This window comes from Ruditapes philippinarum, unplaced genomic scaffold, assembly GCF_026571515.1.
Source record: "Ruditapes philippinarum isolate M1 unplaced genomic scaffold, ASM2657151v2 ctg1686_1_1_1_1, whole genome shotgun sequence".
Lineage (NCBI taxonomy): Eukaryota > Metazoa > Mollusca > Bivalvia > Venerida > Veneridae > Ruditapes > Ruditapes philippinarum.
Window position 1 is genome coordinate 368603 of NW_026865777.1, and position 16060 is coordinate 384662.

Here is a 16060-nt window from a genome sequence, read left to right on the forward strand (position 1 = left end):
TCTTCTCAGAGACAATTTGGAGATAAACAGGATCAATAAGTGATGTAAACAATAGTAATATAATGTGATGTGAATGTTATTATTTGACATCCATTGAAAAATAAAATCTATTTCGTAAAATTATGACTATATAAGGTAAAAACTGTGTTGAAAAGTGCTAAATGAAGTTCATGTTACTGGATATAATCAAATGCCTTGGGAAGAAATGTTACTTCCCTATTTCTTTTTAACGCGACTTTATTCGAAAAGTTATCGATTATGTCCCATCCGACTGAACCGATGATCGATTGGGACAAATTTCATCCGATTTCCATCACTAGACTATATATACATGTAGTGTAATCTGATTGGTCAATTATCTTGTGCACATGACTTATTCATCTCCTGCAAACGACTAGTAACTCGTGGCCACGACAAAGTATCTCGTGCGCACGACTAAATTACCTCGTGCGCACCAATTACTTAACTCGTGGCCCCGACATAGTATCTTGTGCCTATGATTTAATTATCTCATGCGCACAGCTTAGTAAACCTTGGCCATAACATAGTATCTCGTGAGCACCACAAAATTATCTTGAACGCACGACTTAGTAAATCGTGGTCACGACATAGTATCTTATGCTCACTACATGTAGCTAGGGAAATAAAAACACACAGATGTCACCTCTGTGCCACCATAGAAAACAAAGTGTAATTAATTTTAATCAAGCATTCATATACATGTAGAAGCTGAATATTCAAGGCTTTAGATCGATTCAGTGTGTTCATGAGAAATACATCTCGCACACCCTTGCAACGGCTATTTTATAATAAAGTGAATGATCCCGACGCACAATTTCATCGATTAACTACAGGACTATACCTATTTGTATCCGGATAAAAATCAAGTGTAGCGAAGGATACAAAGATGGCTGCCGGATAGAGGAATGGTGTCCTCTGTCAAATATTTAACGTGACAGCCAAATTGCTAGGTTTTAAGATATGTGGAGATGGTTAAACAGCCTGCCGAGGGGTAAGTCAATCTCATGGAATATAGCACGATATTAGATCTAATACTGTTTGTAAATAATATTTGTTCTAGATGTTGACTCGATCACACTGATAACTTTTAAGTTTTTTTAAAAGGGGATTTCCACAAATTTGTTGCATCATTTAAAAAGTTTACAAGTTGAGTTGTCTGATATATTGGACTACTAGAAAAAAACACAACACTCACTGAGACTGATTCACACTTTTTTCCTGGAGCCAGAAATAATTGCTTGAAGACATTTTATTGAAAATTGAGATTGAAACCTTTTTGTTAATTATAAAGAAATCCAAACTATAGACAGTTATATATAATATCAATTTTTAAACATCCTTAATGCCAACCTTTATCTGAATTTTTGTATACTGATAGTTTTGATTCATTTGTTTTGATTTTTAAGTGTGCATGGGGTTGTTTTACATGTCTTCTCTCATTGAATTAAATGTTAAAGACTTATCCCCGTATTTTATATAATTCTTCCATATTCATCCCCACAACTTTAATTAAGTGACCTGATTGTAGTTACTGAAACTCAACAACTTGTTTTTATTGTTTTCAGTTGTTCGTCAGCAATGCACTGGTCCTGGCGCCTCGGCAGGCATACATGTGGAAGAAATAAATGACAGCAAAGATTTTAAGAAAACCAAACAACAGTCTTGTGAATGGAAGAGTCATTGTAGGAAAAAGTAATGTTTTATGATATACAGTCTTCATATTCTAATAAATGTTTTTGAGATTTTTTTGTTATACATCATAAAAAGAATATCATATGACTACTTGAAACACTCTTTTGATAATCAAATGATAATAAAAAATATTTCCATTGTAACATGAATAAGAACATTAGAAAATCAAATCTTTTTGTAAATATTGATAATGATAGGGCTCTACATGTATATTTAAGTTTCTTTGACATACATGTATATGTATAACTTCAGGGCTCTCAGTAGGGTCAGAATTTCACGAGTCAAAGACTCTTTGGCCAAAATTTTCATGAGTCAAATAATTTTTTTCTAGTGTCAATTGATAACATGAATCATTTTTATGTTACAAAAATTACTGTATTGGAGGTCATTTTGTGTAGATTCTCAAGTCTAAATTGATAATATTTAACATGGAAAAAATGCCTAGTTATAATGTATATATACCCCCACCCTTCCAAAAAAAAGACAACAAAAAACAAACAAATAAAAAAAAATGAATTGCATCTTTACTGTGAAAGAATAAATTAAGACTAGCAGCTTTTCTGATTAAAAGTTTAAAATATAAAAAAAAAATTCTTTACTGGTATGCTATATATCATATTAATTTTAAATAACAAAATGCACTAGGAATATTTAATGGATTATAACAAATGTACAGGCACTCCACGTATCATAAACCTTTATGAGCAATCAATAATTGACACCTCAAGTATGTAATTCTTATCAGTTGTGTAGAGCTATTTTTAGCGCTGTCAAATTGCATCCAATGATGTCGCGCTTCAGTGCACAGGCTATAAACAATGCTGTGTATTACACACGGTGACATTTTTTTGAGTGTGATTTGAACATATATGTAGGATTTGATAGGTAATTAGGAGTAGATTTAAGGTAATTATTATTGCATAGCTGAAAATCCCACATGGCAAATTGACTCTTGTGCAGATTTTATCACGTGTCAAATTTGTGCATTTCCTGATTTTCACGAGTCAAAACCCGGATCCCCGTGTCAATTGAGAGCCCTGAACTTGGTTTATATTTTTTAAATGTCATTAGAAAAGCATATTATTTATTATATTATTTCTTTGACATTGTAAGAAAATGAATAGTTGTGATGAATTTTTTTGAAATAAGAAAAATAAATGTGATGATTATATGTGAAATATCACTCAAGACATACAGGCATGTTCATTAAGTTGAAGAATCAATGTGACTTGTAATAAGTAACAATGATATTTATTACTTTTTTTGGAAGATGGACTGTACTCTTAGTACAACATAAATTCACTTTTAGAAAATATATTGATATATTGTTCCATATGAGTTGTAAATAAAGATATGATTTGAAAAATTTTGTATTATCAATTATTTATTAAATGCTTTTCGATGGTTTATAGAAATATATCGGTGAACTAAAAACTAGTAATTTCACTGTTTTAAACAGTGAAATTATCAATTTGATAATTTCACTGTTTTGAATATTTGAGCCCGGTACGTTGTTTCAGTAAAATACAAGCGTTCACAGTACTGGAAACCAACTTAATGACGTGTCCTCGTAAATGACGTCACGTTGTATTATTATTTGGCGCCCTTTCATTTAGTACTAGGTTAAAATGTTTCTTTGCATAATTTATTATAATAAAAAGAAAATTTGTTTAGTTTAATGTAAGATCGAAATATATTTCACCTCGTGAACACCAAAAGTTCATATTTCACTTGTGGCTGCGCCACTCGTGAAATGTACCTTTTGATGCTCACTAGGTGAAATATATTCTGATCTTACACTGCACTAAACAAATATCCTCTATGTATATATAGTGATAATATCACAGAAACAAACCTTTTTTTTCAAAGTCTTTTTTTATGAATTTATGCAACCAAACTTTGCTTTATCATTTGAATACATTTTTGGCCACTTTTTTAGTCTGTAAAAATTTTGTATTTTCAGAGAAGATAAAGATTATGATAGAAAGAAGGATCATAAATATGACATTCCAGACTTCTGGAGTTTGGTCCTTGGTTCACCTTCACATATAGATGCCATAGGACTAGTATGTTATCTTTATTTTACTCTCTTTATATACGGTATTGGTATTTTCTCTATACACATTGCTCAAAATAAGGATACAGCTTCTCAGCTACATACATATAATTCCATTCAACCAGAAACATTGATAGTTGGGTGTTATAAAGAAATTGTTTATAGATTATGTACAGTGCCAAATGCCAGTGTTTATGTGAATAATTTATTGCTCATACAAGATGTTGAATAGTAAGTCTGATTTTAATTGAAGTAGTTTAAAACTTGGATACATCAATGGTAAGCATTCCTTTTCCTTGCCTTTTTGGGAAAAAGTACCTTGCCCAGTTTCAGAAATTTTGCCTCATAAATTGCTGAATTGGAAAAAATATTTAGTACCTTTTGAAAAGCATAAAAAATGCATTAAATATTTAGTACCTTTTGAAAAGCATAAAAAATGCATTAAAATTTGACAATGAAATGTGTGGAAACATCTCTGTGATACCAAACTGGAATGAACTCGAGCAAATTTGTTAGTTTTGATACAAAAATTTCAGTATCTCAAGAAGTTCTGGTAGTATGTACTTCTTTCCAATGACCAATTGTTTCAAGAACAAATATGAAAAATAACGGATTGTTTCAAGATTTAACATTTCTTTGTTATCCTATTATATAATGTCTTCAATTTCAGGGTGGTGCATTGGCTCTAGGAATACAGTTTGGACATTTCAAATTCCTTCACAGAATAAGTAAGGATCGAGAAGAAACTAGGAGACACTGTCTGTTATCAACAATAGTTTTACATGCTCTCCCTGTCACAACAGACACTAAATTATCAATAACATCGGGAAATGTTGCAAACAAACAAGATTCTTCACACAGTCAACAATCCTCTGATGACACTTGGTTACACAAAGCTACACTCCAGGACAAGTCACAGAACACCAAGGATGTAAGTATGCAAGGAACTAGAAATATTTATTTTGGCACATGTCTTTTGAATTTGTTCAAAAACTTTTGAAGAGGAATTTTCAATGAAAATAGATACAGTGATGTAAGGACTGGGCATACGAAGTTATGTAGTGTTAAAAAAGCATGCCTCCTGATTCATGCTAATTTTCATGAAATTTTGAAAATGTATTTAAAAGTAAAATATTGTAAAATGAACAAAGGAAGTATAATGCACATTGCAAATGGCACTTACAATCCACATAAATTACCAAAAAATGTGTAAGTCATGCAGTAGAAATATGGTGATAAATACTGCAAAACCAGTCATTAATCAATAATCACATATAACATGTAAATTATTACTTAGATTTTGAATCTTTTTTACTTTTCTTAAAGTACATTATTATCAAGTTTGATTTTCTTGAAATATATGTGCACCTCTAGAGGCATGCAGCTTTAAGAGTTGAGACTGCTGCTAAATGTAGGCTAATGTTTGTTTAACTCCTTCATTCACAGGTTGCTAATGAAACCCCTGAGGTAGAAACTCTTGAACAGGCCTTCAAAAACTTTGAAGATGTGTGTAAAAAGTACACTGCTACAGGAAAGGGCATTCTTGGCTCACAGGAAGCTCAACAAGGGCATTTGAAATCTGCTGCTGCATTATGGGAGGAAGCTGCCAACTTAGGGAATACAAAATCACGTTTCAACCTAGCTGTGTGTTACGAGACAGGGAGAGGAGTAAAGAAAAACCTTAAAGAGGTAAAGTGATTCTATCATTGTATTTGATGGTGATTTATTTCATATTGTACAACGCTACCAGGTAATGTTGAATATTTGTAGATGGTTACAATGACATGGTCAAACCCATATTGGGATAATATATAGGTAATACAAATTGTTTATGACAACAACATACAACCTATGCTGCAGCTATTTGTTTTCTAAATGTTAAACTCTCAACAGTGTATTAATAATACTTATAATTAAATGTGCTTATGTTTATAACAGTCTGAAGTCTTTATCAAACAAGAAAGAATAAAGATACATGTAAATGGACAAGCTAGTTTTCAGTGCTTGAAATACTGTAAATATGTGATACATGTAGTATATTTTGATAAAGAGTAAAGGAAATATTGCAATACCAGGGTGACAGCCTATATGGTTACGTACCACAGTGTTCATCAACAAAAAAACATAATCCCAGGTTTTTGTGATGGCAAACATGATAAAACTACAAGTATAAAATGTCGAATATTAAATATCTTACACTTATTCTTAATTTCTTTTGATCATGGTGCTTAGAGAAAGAGGGGCATACATGTTTGTTGATAAAACTATGTTTACAGTAAACTTTGTTTAAGTTACTACATGTATTTTTATTGCCAGTGTGTAAGGATGCTAGAATATACATAATATGATTTAGTCTTTGCCCTAATTTTACATCCATGGAAATGTCCTACATTTGATTATTTCTTTTTCCCATAAACTGTCTTCAGGGCGTTTATTAACCATTTATTTGCAGCTGTATCTTTTTGGATAAACCAGGTACATAAATGAAAAAGCAGGTCATCAACTAAATCAGCGAAATAAGGTTGCTGTGCTCCATTATTTTAGCTTTTTGTATTGTTGTTTTTTTTTTATCTATTACATAATAAGTATTGTGATGTTACAGTCTGTAAGATGGTATAAGCTTGCAGCAGAGGACTTTCACCCACAAGCCATGTATAATCTTGGTCAAATGTATTTACAAGGGTCATTACACACACCTAGAGATCCACACAGAGGTCTGCAACTTATCTCTGCGGCTGCTGACCTTGGGTTGGCTGAGGTAAAATAAATATTGTAATGTATACTATTTTAATAGCTCTTCATTCATTAATACATTGTTGGGCATATTTTTATCATTTTCAGTCTGTTGGCATCTTATAACATTTTCATCAATAAGCTTCCGGTAGTGCCTTTATTCTAAGATGAAATATACCTTTGTATTGGGCAAGAGATTCATTTTGATGTAAAGAAGAACTTTGTTCCCTAATTTCTTTTGCATGCCAACCAGCAATAAGACATTGGTGGTTTTACCTGCTCATGTTTGAAGAAATATGTAGTGAAATGTCTAACGTCATGTTCTTGTTTATCATGGCTGATCAGTTTGTTGCATACATTTGTTGTAGTTGTTATATTGTTAGTTGTAAAGATATTTGACAGGTTATATGGCACTATATGAATGGTTGTTTGCATATGTAACAGCTGCTAGTGGAGGGTTATATTACAAACAACTACCTGTCAGGAATCTTTGCAATGAATTTATTATACAGCAAACTTTGTAAAGAAAAAAAGTGAGATTTATTCATAAATAGACAGCAGTCATGTATGTTATACAATATAAACATCACAATTGTCCAATGAAAAGTTTAGTATGAACCTTTTATATTAATTTCAGGCACAGTGTTATTTAGGTGTATACTATACAGAGGACCAAACCGAGAATGAATCAAAAGCTGTCCATTATCTCACACTAGCTTCCAATCAACAGGTAATTGTTCCTTTATTTGTGAAACATGTTAATCTGCTTAAACTAAATGTAATAAGTGTATGCCACCAGTATAGAGGGAGACTGGCCTGCACATCCATGCACATCTGACTAGGCTCTATTGTTACTCAATTTTCAAAGTGAAATCCTGTAAACTTGAAATCCTTAAAAATGGACTGTTCTTAATTCATAGCAAGGTAAGTCCATGACATAAATTCTGTTGGTTAGGTGGTAATGATTGACGGTAATTATTGTTCATTTAAGATTTAACAAAGAAAAACCTAGCCAGAAATTTCAATAACAATCTTTAATTAGGTTAATAAATGATCACGAATTATCACTAGATAACTGCGAAATTGACCAACACTTATAAACTAAAGAATGATATATATATCAATCCACAAAGAATTATTAATCAATATAAATATTCAACAAAAGCAGTACTAATATAACTAAATGCAATAAAACTTATTGCAAAACCAAATGTGCCAGGGCGGATGGGCAAAAAAGACTTAAAACGTGATAACAACTACAAAATATGTGACTGAATGGTGAGCAAAAGAAAAATAAACGTTATGTAAGAAGCTAAAATATCTACCAAATTCAATAATACAAATTTAAATTAATCCAATCAGAAGTCTAAAAAATAAACCGTTGACCAACGAGATAAGCTGATATAACCAGAGGTCAATGATAGAGGGATGTAATTCCAAGTTTAAGATGGTTTTATTGCATATTTAGAATGATAAAGGAAAACTTCCTACTCTAAGATATTTTGTCACATATTTAGTATGGTAGATGGAAATATTTTCCAAATTTAAGATGGTTTTGTTGTATATTTAGAATGCTGAAGCACAATATTTTCTTGGTTTGTGTTATCAACATGGGTACGGTGTGGATGAGAATTTGTGTAAAGCCTCGGACTTGTATAGTAAGTCAGCTGGAAGAGGTAATCCTGATGCAATGTTTAGTCTTGCAATATTTCATCAGGAAGGTCTTGGAGGTAATATCAGTTTTATATTTGAAACCATATTTGTTCATTTTAATATTATATATATAATTCTGTATTTAATATATTTATTATCTTCAGTTAGATTTAATAACTCATAAGAGTGAAAATGTATCATAATATAGATAGACAAGTTAGTGTAGAATGATAATAATTAATAAACAAACATGTTTTAAAGGGACTTGACTGAGAGGTGTTTTGACATTCAAGGACTGGGAATATTTTTGTGAGATTTGTATAACATTTGAGAAACGGCTAGCTCAAGAACTTTTATGCAAAGTGTCAGATTATTGGATCACTCTGTTTCCCAAGAATAATCATTTTAATTCTGCAAAATGACTCAACAAATATGGCTAAACATTCCACAAAAAATGATGTTTAATTATATTCTGAGTACATTTCCTTATTATTGTTTACATAGTTTTCTGTTTTAAGTCCTCAATCTATGTTTTTGTTTTAGACCTACAGTGCATAAACCTCAGTAAAACTTCTCTAGTGCTTGTTTTGATAGTTTTTTGTGGGGGATTGGAGTATGTTTTGTGAAGTAGATAAAATATAAAATTATAAACAGCATAATTATATTGAAAGAAGTTATGTAACATAACATCTATAATGATTAATGTATAGTATATATGAATTAATATAAAGGATAAATAAATTATAAATGTTCGTAAGAAATTTAATAAAGGTAATATAATACAATATAAAAATCAGGCATTTGATGATCACATGCATGAACATATTCTTAATGTATTTCTAGGGTTACCACAAGACAAGAAATATGCACAAAGGTTGTTGAGGCAAGCTGCAGATTGTGGTTGCCAAGATGCTATACATGAAATCCAAATGTCCAAGAAACCCACACAAAATCAATCAACTGTGATACAGCAAGGTAACTAAATCACTAAAACTTGGACACAATATTTCATAATTAATTTTGATTCTATTATAAAAAGTGTTCAATGATTGAAGTTTGACCCAAAGTGGAACTGAATTAAATATAGTTCAGTATATTTTGTTGTAGTAGTCTCCCTTTAACCAGAATTTTTAAGATACATATCTAGGTCTGTTACTAAATTAATATAAGTTATAACAATTTCATTGTCACATGATTTGTAAAAAAAATAACTCATTGAATGATATGGCCCATTGTAGGCAAAAAAAACTTTTCTCTGTTGTTTTTTGTCAGTATTTTTGTCTCTCCCATAATTCAATATAAATTCTCTTTCAAAATAATTAGCTTGAACATTTATTACAGATGCAACTTCTGGAAGAACACCTGTAAGTGAACCATCCAAGAATATGAAATACCAGTTTAAGTTAAACAGTAGTGTATCAACGCCTTGTCTGACTGACCTACTTAGAGAAAACATGATTCCTTTCAATAAAGACTTATTCTGTGATCCGGTATCTAATACTGGCACTCTCTCACAGCTATACACTCAGCTCATGGTGCCTCGTGGCTTCACAATCACAACATCAGAGACAAAAAATAAAAAGTCACGAAGTCCCAGTCCCATTGATGCTGATTCGGACTCTGGGGTGGTGTTTAAACTTGGGTTGTACTCACAGGAACACTCACACTCAGACAGCCAAGGTACTGAAGATGTATTAGGCACATCCTGCTCTCTTCTTCACAGGAGGACCTCTACAATGCCTGATCTTAACATTATACCATGTATATGATTCATACATACTTGTGAAATGTTGTGAAACTGTTATACCACGATCATTACCAAATTTTGTGAAAATTTATACATAAGTGTACTTGTTAGTACATAATTGATCTGATTTTGATACTCATTTAAAGTCAAAACTGTCATAACTAATTATGTAGCATGTTTTCTTTGCTCATGGGTCTGTTTAGTTCAAAACTATATTAAGTGTATAAAAATAGTATCATAGGTACACTAGCTTTGCATTGAGCAAGTTAATGAATTAACATTTACCATATTTAGTAGCAGTCTGATATTACTACACACAAGTGTTGACTCAACACCTTCAATAATAGAAGCATAGGCAAGTCAAATTTTATTTGTTTCTTGCCTATTTTTCTACAAATCTTTGTTTAAAAGCAATCATGTCATACAAGAAGACATAATAGAATTTTTCTATTTTTAGCTTGCCACTTATTAGGTCACGGGTATTTGTCAAGATTGATAATGATATTATACAGTGATAAGCTTTTGTCGTACTCACCAGTTGGGATAAATGTTTTCAGGATATATTTTTGTGTCCATGTTGTTTACCATTTATGAACTTTTCTGCATGAATCATTTTTGTTTTTTCAGACATTTTTGTATATCTTGAAAACATTTTGTTTACGGTAGTTGAAAATTTATATCATAATTCAAATGAAGTATTTACATTCATAGGGCAAACTACTTTCCTGATCATTCTTAAATGGTCCTGATCATTCCTGGATGATCCTGATCATTCCTAGATGGTCCTGATCGTTCCTGGATGGTCCTGATCACTCCTAGATGGTCCTGATCATTCCTGGATGGTCCTGATCATTCCTAGATGGTCCTGATCATTCCTAGATGGTCCTGATCATTCCTGGATGGTCCTGATCATTCCTAGATGGTCCTGATCATTCCTAGATAGTCCTGATCATTCCTGGATGGTCCTGATCATTCCTGGATGGTCCTGATCATTCCTGGATGGTCCTGATCATTCCTAGATGGTCCTGATCATTCCTGGATGGTCCTGATCATTCCTAGATGGTCCTGATCATTCCTGGATGGTCCAGATCATTCCTAGATGGTCCTGATCATTCCTAGATGGTCCTGATCGATGGATGGTTTATAATCAAAATGTTACATTTGTACTTTTTCCAAAGTCATTTTACTGAGGAATTACTTTGTATTTTTAACAGGACTTACAAAGCATAACATTTATGTGTTTAGAAATACTCATGAAAACTAGTATATAAGATGGGATAACATATTTGATTTCTCATTGAGTTTATAGTGTAGTGTGTTTAAAGTCTTTTATCATGCCATATTCTATGAAATAATTTGTTTAATGTTTTAATATGTTTGCTAATTGTTACATGTACTTTTATACTTTGACATAATTTTTGCACTAGTGCATAATTATATTACAAATATATGATTGATGTTACTTTTTATTTCAAAAAGGAATTTACATTAAAGTCCTGGTTGAAATCATATGTAATTATGGTATAATAAGGAACGAATGAAGTGCGTTGATCTCACATGCAGCCAGTCTCCGCCGCCAGTCTCCAGTAATTACAACCCATTTAGTTTTCTGTAACGATCACGCAGGTGAGGTGGTTTTGTACCAGGTGTTGCTTTAAGTTTGTAACACCTGAGGTTAGCCCTGTTCCGGCGACATATTACCTCAATTGTGTTAGTGCGAGGTAAAACCAAACAACAAACACGCAGCCATTCAATAGTTCTACCAAACAGGCGAGATAGCTCAGTTGTAATCTTGCTTTTACTGAAACACTGAAGTTGTCACTTAGGGCAATTGGTCAATTGTTGAGTCTGTTGATATTTTGGAAAGGCAGAGGTGTGGTGAAGGGTTGTATTTCTTCTACAACTGAATACGTGATCTACTAAGTTGACTGCTTATATAGAGTATCCCGCGTCGTCTTTTACCATTTTAAACATAGTTCCTTTGATCATGATAATTAATGGTATGTTATATTTTATTTCAGTTACAATACAATATGATTAAATGATAATAGTTTTATCATTTTAAACTGTAAACTTGTATAAAATTTTTGGCAAGAGAAAATAATAGTTTGTATATATAACACAAATAGCAATGATATATTTTATTAGAAATATTAAGCTGTAAAATTAAAAAAATATATATATGATAAAAATACAAATGTACAAATATTCAGAAAAAGGACAGATCCCAAAACAATAGTAACAGGTAAAAACTACAGACTGTATGATTGCTTATGAGAATATAAGATGCTGCAATATAAGACGCCCCCTAGCACCGGCTTTAGCAGTAAACAACAGAAAACAATAGCCAGATAAATATAATAGTACTAAAATGAAGTATCAGACATTCAACTGCCACATATAAATCATAGAGATCTTACAAGCCTGTTTTTTTTACAATAAATGTTACAAAACAAATGCTTAAAACATTTAGATCACCAATTATATATGCAAAACTGAAGTGGGGGACTTGTAGCTTCTGAGCAGTAAGTGAACTATTTTTTCCGAGTATGAGATGAACGTTAGATGTTATTAATATCAACTTGAGTACATGATACAAATCTGATTAACTTCATCAAGACAATGTTTATACATTTAAATATACGGCATTACTGTTCTTTACAGTAATACAAATGTAATATAAAACCAAAAGCCCTAGCACAAACGAAACAGTGAGATTTCCGCGTTGCATTGTCATTTTTCTACCGGCGATTTGTTCTTTCTGAATATAGTGTATAAATTTTCGTTAAAAACTCAATATTCTCGAGCTAATTGAGTATACAAATATATGACCTTATCTCAAAATCTTAAATTTGAAACTATTTCATGGAATTGAATTACCCTGCTAGTACTTTAATACTAAGTTAATTAAAACGTTTAAAAATAAAATATGGTTGACACCACTTATAATGTTGTAAGTTCATTTCCTTGTACCGCTACTCAATCAACAATTACTTGATCTAATTTCTTTCCTTGTTTTTCCTTCCTCTCACTTCAAGTTAAGATTCGAATTCTTGATAACACCTATCTACTATATACCTTACTTCATTAACTTCCCTTTTAATTGATGAATATAAGAAAGACAAATTTCCAAATACTTAAAATTGTAGTGTATAAATATGCTTTGCATTGTAAAGAATTGTTTTGCTTTAGTCACTTTGTATATTGGATTTGTTTAGATTTCTTGCATGAAGTATATCGGTTTAACTAGTCTAACTAAGAAAATCAAATTTAGCCTCGTGCTGTATTTGAGTTTTAACTTCTGTAGCCGTCACTGTAAACTCTGTTCCCCCGAATCCAAACTGTACCTCTATCTCGGAGTTGGTTCTCCAACCACCTATGGGCACTTTAATCAATATTTCCCCCAGCTTCGAGCAATCTGGATCAGTAACATATACGGGATATTCTTTAGTTGAAACGTACACGGCAATACTAAGAGAGGCGTATCGATTTGATATGTCATACTTTCGTTTAATGACATCTTCGCTGCCAGCATCAGCATCAATCCCAATAAATTTACCAAATAAATCTTTACACAAAGACTCGTTTCCATCTTTAACTCGTTTCTCTTCTTTATGGACTCCTTCAGTGAATTTACCTTGTACAGCAACACCGTACGTGTATCTCACAACACGTGATGAAATTTCTTCTGGCGAATGACCAAATATTACTGCCCCTTTCAAAACTGCCAGGCCTGGTTCGTCGGGAGCGACTACATGAATATCTGGGAACTCTGCCTTCACTGCCTTTATCACGAGGACACATTCTGAGAAGCCACCTACCATTAATATTTTGTCGAGTCTTTGTACTTTTGGACTCTGGATGACGTCTTTCACGTGATCAATGATACTTTGAATGGAGGGATCAAACATCTCTTTGATAACACTGCCCTGGAACATTATTCTGTCTCTCCTAAATGTAAGTTTGTCGCCCATACCTTTTTCAGTAACAATATCTTGTGGGGACTTTCCCGTTTTTTCCCGTACAAATTCTACAAAAGCTGCTGACACGTGGATGTTGACACGTGCACTTTCATCTTTAACCGTTCGTTTCTTGGTTTCGAAGTCACGTTCCATATCCAAGTGCTCATACTTAAACACAAAATGGTCAAAATACTAAAATAAGTAAGAAGCATACTTCGATAAAGACTATGGATAAACAAGAGCCACCGCCGGGCGGGGGCAACGCTCGACTTTTTACTTTCTCTAAAAGCAAACAAAGAAAAGTTTGAACAAAATATTAACGTTTCCTTTTTTATAAAATTAATCATTCTGTTTTGTCACATTAGTTTTGTCTATATATTTTATATATATAAATTTACTAATTTATATATATATAAATAGAGACACCCAATTCGAAGTCACATGGTGGTGTCACGTGGTGAAGTCTCGTGGTGGAGTCACGTGGTGGTGTCACATGGTGGTGTCACGTGGAAGTCATGTGGTAGTCACATGGTGGTGTCACGTGGTGGAGTCACGTGGTGGTGTCACATGGTGGAGTCACGTGGTGGAGTCACGTGGTGGAGTCATGTGGGGAAGTCACGTGGTGGTGTCACGTGGTGGAGTCACGTGGTGGAGTCACGTGGTGGAGTCACGTGGTGGAGTCACGTGGAAGTCACGTGGTGGAGTCACGTGGTGGAGTCACGTGGTGGTGTCACGTGGTGGAGTCACGTGGTGGAGTCACGTGGTGGAGTCACGTGGTGGAGTCACGTGGTGGAGTCACGTGGTGAAGTCACGTGGTGGAGTCACGTGGTGGAGTCACGTGGTGGAGTCACGTGGTGGAGTCACGTGGTGGAGTCACGTGGTGGAGTCATGTTGTGAAGTCACGTGGTGGAGTCACGTGGTGAAGTCACGATAAACAACAAGGTCTTGTCTTTAAGTATGTTCTGTTATAATATGAAGTTGATCCCTTCAATAATAGCAAAGTAACAGCCAGTTACAGCCAAAACAAAGTCAAGGTCATTCATGAGTGAAGGTCAAGGTCTGTCGGGTTATTTTTAAGGGTTATCCTTGAAGATTATTATGTTCAAGTTTGAAGACAATCCATTCAAAAATAACAAAGTTACAGCCAATAATAGCCAAAAACATGAACATTTCAATAATTGGACCTTCAAAGTCAAGGTCATTTATGAGTGAAGGTCAAGGTCTCTCGTGTTATTTTTAAGGGTTATCCTTGAAGATTATTATGTTCAAGTTTGAAGACAATCCATTCAAAAATAACAAAGTTACAGCCAATAATAGCCAAAAACATGAACATTTCAATAATTTGACCTTCAAAGTCAAGGTCATTTATGAGTAAAGGTCAAGGTCTGTCAGGTTATTTTTAAGGGATATCCTTGAAGATTATTATGTTCAAGTTTGAAGACAATCCATTCAAAAATAACAAAGTTACAGCCAATAACAAGCAAAAATTGGACTTTTAACCTTGAAGGTCAAGGTCATTTATGGATGAAGGTCAAGGTTAGTATGGTCTACTGAAAGGTCTTGTCCCAAGGGTTGTTGTGGCCAAGTATGAATACAATACACCAAGAAATAAAAAAGTTATGATTCAGGTACAAGTTTGCGGACGGGAACGGCAACGGCAACGCCGACCCGACTATAACAATACCTCTACTTATTTTTTTTTTTCAAAAAAAAAAAAAAAAAAGTCGAGCTAAAAATGAGGTGTTCCTAATGTTCTAGATCATTGATGAGAAGACATTATTCTAGCGTTGACTTTTAACGTTACATAATTACAAATAATGTTGGTTTTTTTAATACGTTACAAGAACAAATCAGACTATGTAAAACTGTATTTCACCTTATTTTCCCTTTTAAAGTCCTCCATCAGCTGATGACCAAAAAGTGTACTGAATAGTTCAAAGTATGAAGCATCAACCCGTGTCCCGCCCCAGGCACCACCACAAGCTTTGTGAAGTTCCTTTAGTTTTCCATTTGCTGTTACCTCGTGAACTGTCACATCAACAGTACCACCTTTATAATACAAAGTTTTTACTGTAAGTCACTTATGTAAAATAAGTAATATATTTTGCTAATGAGTTTATACATTAAGTAATTTTCTTAGATTTTCTTCTGGCACATTTTCGGACAATTGATATGCTTTTAGATCTGCTAACGGGA

General features: G+C 33.1%; 2 protein-coding genes across 2 annotated transcripts; one reads left to right on the forward strand and one right to left on the reverse strand.

Annotated features, from left to right (window-relative positions):
- Window positions 1-855: 855 nt before the first annotated feature.
- On the forward strand, window positions 856-10362 carry LOC132730281 (uncharacterized). The gene is made up of 10 exons (XM_060716166.1): window positions 856-1012; window positions 1587-1713; window positions 3677-3779; window positions 4440-4700; window positions 5216-5458; window positions 6372-6527; window positions 7140-7232; window positions 8073-8232; window positions 8999-9130; window positions 9497-10362. The coding sequence occupies exons 1-10, from the start codon at window positions 982-984 to the stop codon at window positions 9922-9924; spliced, it is 1734 nt and encodes a 577-aa protein (XP_060572149.1). The 5' UTR covers window positions 856-981; the 3' UTR covers window positions 9925-10362.
- Window positions 10363-12028: 1666 nt separating this feature from the next.
- LOC132730280 (heat shock 70 kDa protein 12A-like) lies at window positions 12029-15913 on the reverse strand (the record flags this gene model as incomplete). The annotated part of the gene is given in 2 exon segments (XM_060716165.1): window positions 12029-14032; window positions 15741-15913. Coding segments are annotated over 2 exon segments (1052 nt in total), but the record flags the coding sequence as incomplete, so codon positions are not given.
- Between the last annotated feature and the right edge of the window lie 147 nt (window positions 15914-16060).